This window comes from Trichinella spiralis (assembly GCF_000181795.1).
Source record: "Trichinella spiralis strain ISS 195 chromosome Unknown Scfld1621, whole genome shotgun sequence".
Lineage (NCBI taxonomy): Eukaryota > Metazoa > Nematoda > Enoplea > Trichinellida > Trichinellidae > Trichinella > Trichinella spiralis.
Window position 1 is genome coordinate 66 of NW_003528560.1, and position 3,981 is coordinate 4,046.

Here is a 3,981-nt window from a genome sequence, read left to right on the forward strand (position 1 = left end):
TAACCTGTGATTTCAAAATATTAAATGAATTTGAAACAGAAGATGTACAAAGTGCTGCGACTGTCGACAAAGCGACTTTTCCACCGAAATTATGATGTATACCAAATTCGCAGATATAGCATTATTGGTAGCGTAATTATTGCACTTTAAATTTCTTTTATTTTAAATTTCGCGATGAAATAGAAGCTGTGAATGTTTTTGATTTTTAAATGTTGCAGAAAATGAACAATTACGAAGAAAATTAAAGAATGGGATATTCAATCAGTCGATGCACAGAATGCAAGTTAAACGTTTGCTTCAAACCACCACATCAGTGTTGGCTGTGGCTGAATCTGAATGCAATTCACCGATTGGTATTATTATTTTTGATTTGACTGTTTTGTAAAATTTAATTTTCATTTATTATTGTGTAATGCACAATAATCTAATGATCAGCAATCTGCTTGATGACGTTAGACTGTTGTTGTTAACATTTTCAGAAAAGCATGAATTTCGCGCGGAAACTCGAATGTTACTTGACGTGGTGGCAAACTCTTTATATTCACACAAAGAAGTAAGCATTTTGTTTGTTTATTATTTCTTGTCCATAATTTGATGATGTTCAGGTATTTGTGCGTGAGTTGATATCGAATGCAAGTGATGCGTTGGAAAAATTGCGGGCTTTGCAAGCGACCAATGCCACCGATATCCAAACAGTGGATGAGCTGAAAATTGAAATTTTTACCAACAAACTTGAGAAGACGTTCACAATTCGTGACAATGGAATTGGCATGACAAAGGAAGAGCTGAAATCTCACCTGGGAACCATCGCCAAGTCAGGAACGTCGGTCAGTTGTAGATTATTTTTGACAATTTGTTTTCATTTTTATATACTTTAAATTTTGTAGGATTTTGTGAAAAAATTCAAAAATTCCTCTCATTCCAACTTGGAGCAATTTATTGGTCAATTTGGAGTTGGATTTTATTCAGCGTTTATGGTTGCAGATAAAATTGAAGTTTACACTAAAGCACGCGCACCGGACAGCAAAGGTTACAGATGGGTATCTGACGGGTGAGTGTGAATATTTTGAAATTTCTAAAGTCATTAAAAGATTCTTAATCAACAGAAATGGATACTATGAAATTGAAGAAGTCGAAAATGTAGAATTTGGAACTAAGATCGTTTGTCATTTGAAAGAAGGCGAAGCAGAATTTGCAGAAGAGTCAAGAATTCAAGGTTAATTCTTTTATTTTTGATAATGAATTAATTGTGGATTGTTCTGCTATAACTTGTTCGAAATAATAATCATCATCATAATCATGATCGCTGCTTCAGATGTGATCAAAAAGTACAGCAACTTTGTCAGCTTCCCGATAATGATCAACGAAGTGAAGGTGAACAATATGCAAGCTTTGTGGCTTTTGGATCCGAAAGATGTAACTGAAACGATGTACAAAGAATTTTATCGATTCATATCCCATTCATCGAATGGCGAACCAATATTTACTTTTCATTTTAGGGTAATTTTTTTGTTTTTAATAATTTTTTTCTCAACTGAAACCTCTTCTCTGTCTGTTGTGTTACAATTGCAGGTAGATGCCCCGGTGAATTTGAACGCCATCCTGTACGTACCCGATGCAGTGCCAGATTTTTTGGACATGACCCACACCGAAGTGGGCGTGCTGTTGTACTGTCGACGAGTGCTTATTCAACAATCGGCTAAGGATGTCATTCCCAATTGGCTGAGATTTCTGAAAGGTGTCATCGACAGTGAAGATATTCCGCTGAATCTCAGCCGAGAGCTGTTGCAGAAATCTTCCATACTGAAGTGGGTTGAAATTGGCAAAATTCCACCAACTAGTAGTGTTTTGTTCACATTTTAGCAAAATCAAATCTGTCACACTGTCGAAAGTGGTCAAATTTTTCCAAGATCAGATGAAAAAGGATGCAGAAAATTATGAAGCATTTCATTCTTATTACAGCAGCTATTTCAGAGAAGGGATTTTGAAATCTCAATCACAAATTGAAAAAGTGCATACTAATAATAATTTGTTGTTTTTTAACCTTGTACTTAATAATAATTTTTTTCAGGAGGATATTGCAAAATTGTTGCTTTTTGAATCGTCCAATCAACGTCCTGGAAAGAAAGTTTCCTTCCAAGATTACTGCAGTAGAATGCAAGAAGATCAACGGGAAATCTATTACCTCTGCATACCGAAGTGAATACCGAATTTGATTGTTTTTTAAGTTTTAATCACTCATTTAATTTGTATTTTAGCCGCTCGCTTGCTGAAGCTTCGCCTTATTATGAAGCTGTCAAAGCTGACAATTTGGAAATTCTGTTTTGCTACCATCCAGCCGATGAAGTGACTATGCTTTCATTGAGACAGTTCAATCGGTTCAATTTAGTGTCTGTTGAATCTGCCTTACAAAGGAACAGAACCGAGAACGAAGTTCTTGAAACGTGTAAATTTAACATATATAAAAATGTGTGTTCGTGATGTTTGCTTTATTTAAATATTTTATAGCCGATCTGTCCAAAGAAGATTTGCAGAACATGTTAGAGTGGATCCAAAAGACTTTAGGGCAAGATAAAGTCAATGAAATCAAGGTTATTTTCATTTATCAGTAATAATTTTGTTATATTTTTCTTTATTCTTAATCTTTGCCAGACTACGCAAAAGATAACCACTTATCCTTGTATGATAAGTATTCTTGAACTGGGAGCGGTGAGGAGCTTTTTGAGAGCAAACGTGATGGAGAAAATGACCGATGATCAACGACTTCGTTTGTTGAAGCCAACACTAGAAGTGAATCCAAAGTAAATTTAATACTATTAAAATTAAAAAAAAAGAAATTATTTTTCTATCCGACATTATCGATTATTTTTTCTTCTATCAAAGCTGCTTGTTTGATTAGATAATTTCCAATTTGATATGATTAGAAATATTGATTGCAATGGCTATTTGATGAGAATTGAATGATAATTTTTCCGTTGCTTTTAAGCCACCCGGTGATCGTTAAATTGGCAAAACTGCGTTTCAAGGATGAATCACTGGCAACTGCCATTTTGGAACAGGTGAGAATGTTAAATGAACAATCAGTAGTAATATACCATTATCTCGAACGGATATTTTTATTCAACAAAGCTGTTTGTACAATAATTGTTTGCTCGTGTTTATTCCAGATATATGAAAATGCATTGATAGCCGCTGGTCTTGTCGATAATGTTCAGTCTGTTGTCGGGAAGGTGAACAAATTGATCAGTGAAGTGACGCAGAAATTGCAAACGTAATTTTGCGCTGTGCATTTCCAACAAACCATCTTCAGTGTGATCTATTTTGCATAGTATTATTATTATTGAAATTTAGTAAAAAAATTTTCCCCAATCAATCAGTTATGGAAAAAAAATTTACTTTTCTGTTTTTATTGGAAATAAATTTGTTTTCCGAAATTGATAATTTCTCAATACTCTTACTTGCACATTACAAAACTTAATTGACTACAGTAATGACAGTTAGGGTGATAGTTATGGTTTGTGTATTGGTACATACTGTACGTGATTGAAATATAATTGTCGAAATAGGTTGACTAGTTAGTTGCAGCGTAGAAGAAAATCAAAATGGAAATTGATTTATCATTCATTCTATTCATAATAATTAAATTATAAACATTATTTTAAAAAAAAACATAAAATATAGAAATAAAAAAGGAAATTTGCTTTTCCATTCGATGCGGAAATTTCAGTGAGTAAATGGATGAAAAGTTCCGGTTTAATGGTATATTTATTTATTTTTATCGATTTCGACTTGTCTAGTTATTGCTTCGAATGACAAGCGAATCGCAGTGCGCAGCAGCTCGATGTTCTTCAGTAGATGGATTTTGCTTGTCAAATGAATTACATTGATTTTCACTGACCGCCAGCCCAAGGCAGCAGCATTTTCCCTTTGGTCAATAAGAAACCGATTTTGCTTTGCAATCTTCGTCAGCACACAATTGAG

General features: G+C 34.0%; 1 protein-coding gene across 1 annotated transcript; it reads left to right on the plus strand.

Moving 5' to 3' along the window:
* Positions 1-218: 218 nt before the first annotated feature.
* Positions 219-3,275, plus strand: Tsp_12644 (putative Hsp90 protein; the record flags this gene model as incomplete). Its single annotated transcript, XM_003368919.1, has 12 exons — positions 219-353; positions 480-553; positions 606-827; positions 888-1,051; positions 1,107-1,216; positions 1,316-1,416; positions 1,573-1,808; positions 1,864-2,011; positions 2,072-2,199; positions 2,259-2,469; positions 2,653-2,790; positions 3,168-3,275. Coding segments are annotated over 12 exons (1,775 nt in total), but the record flags the coding sequence as incomplete, so codon positions are not given.
* Positions 3,276-3,981: the final 706 nt, after the last annotated feature.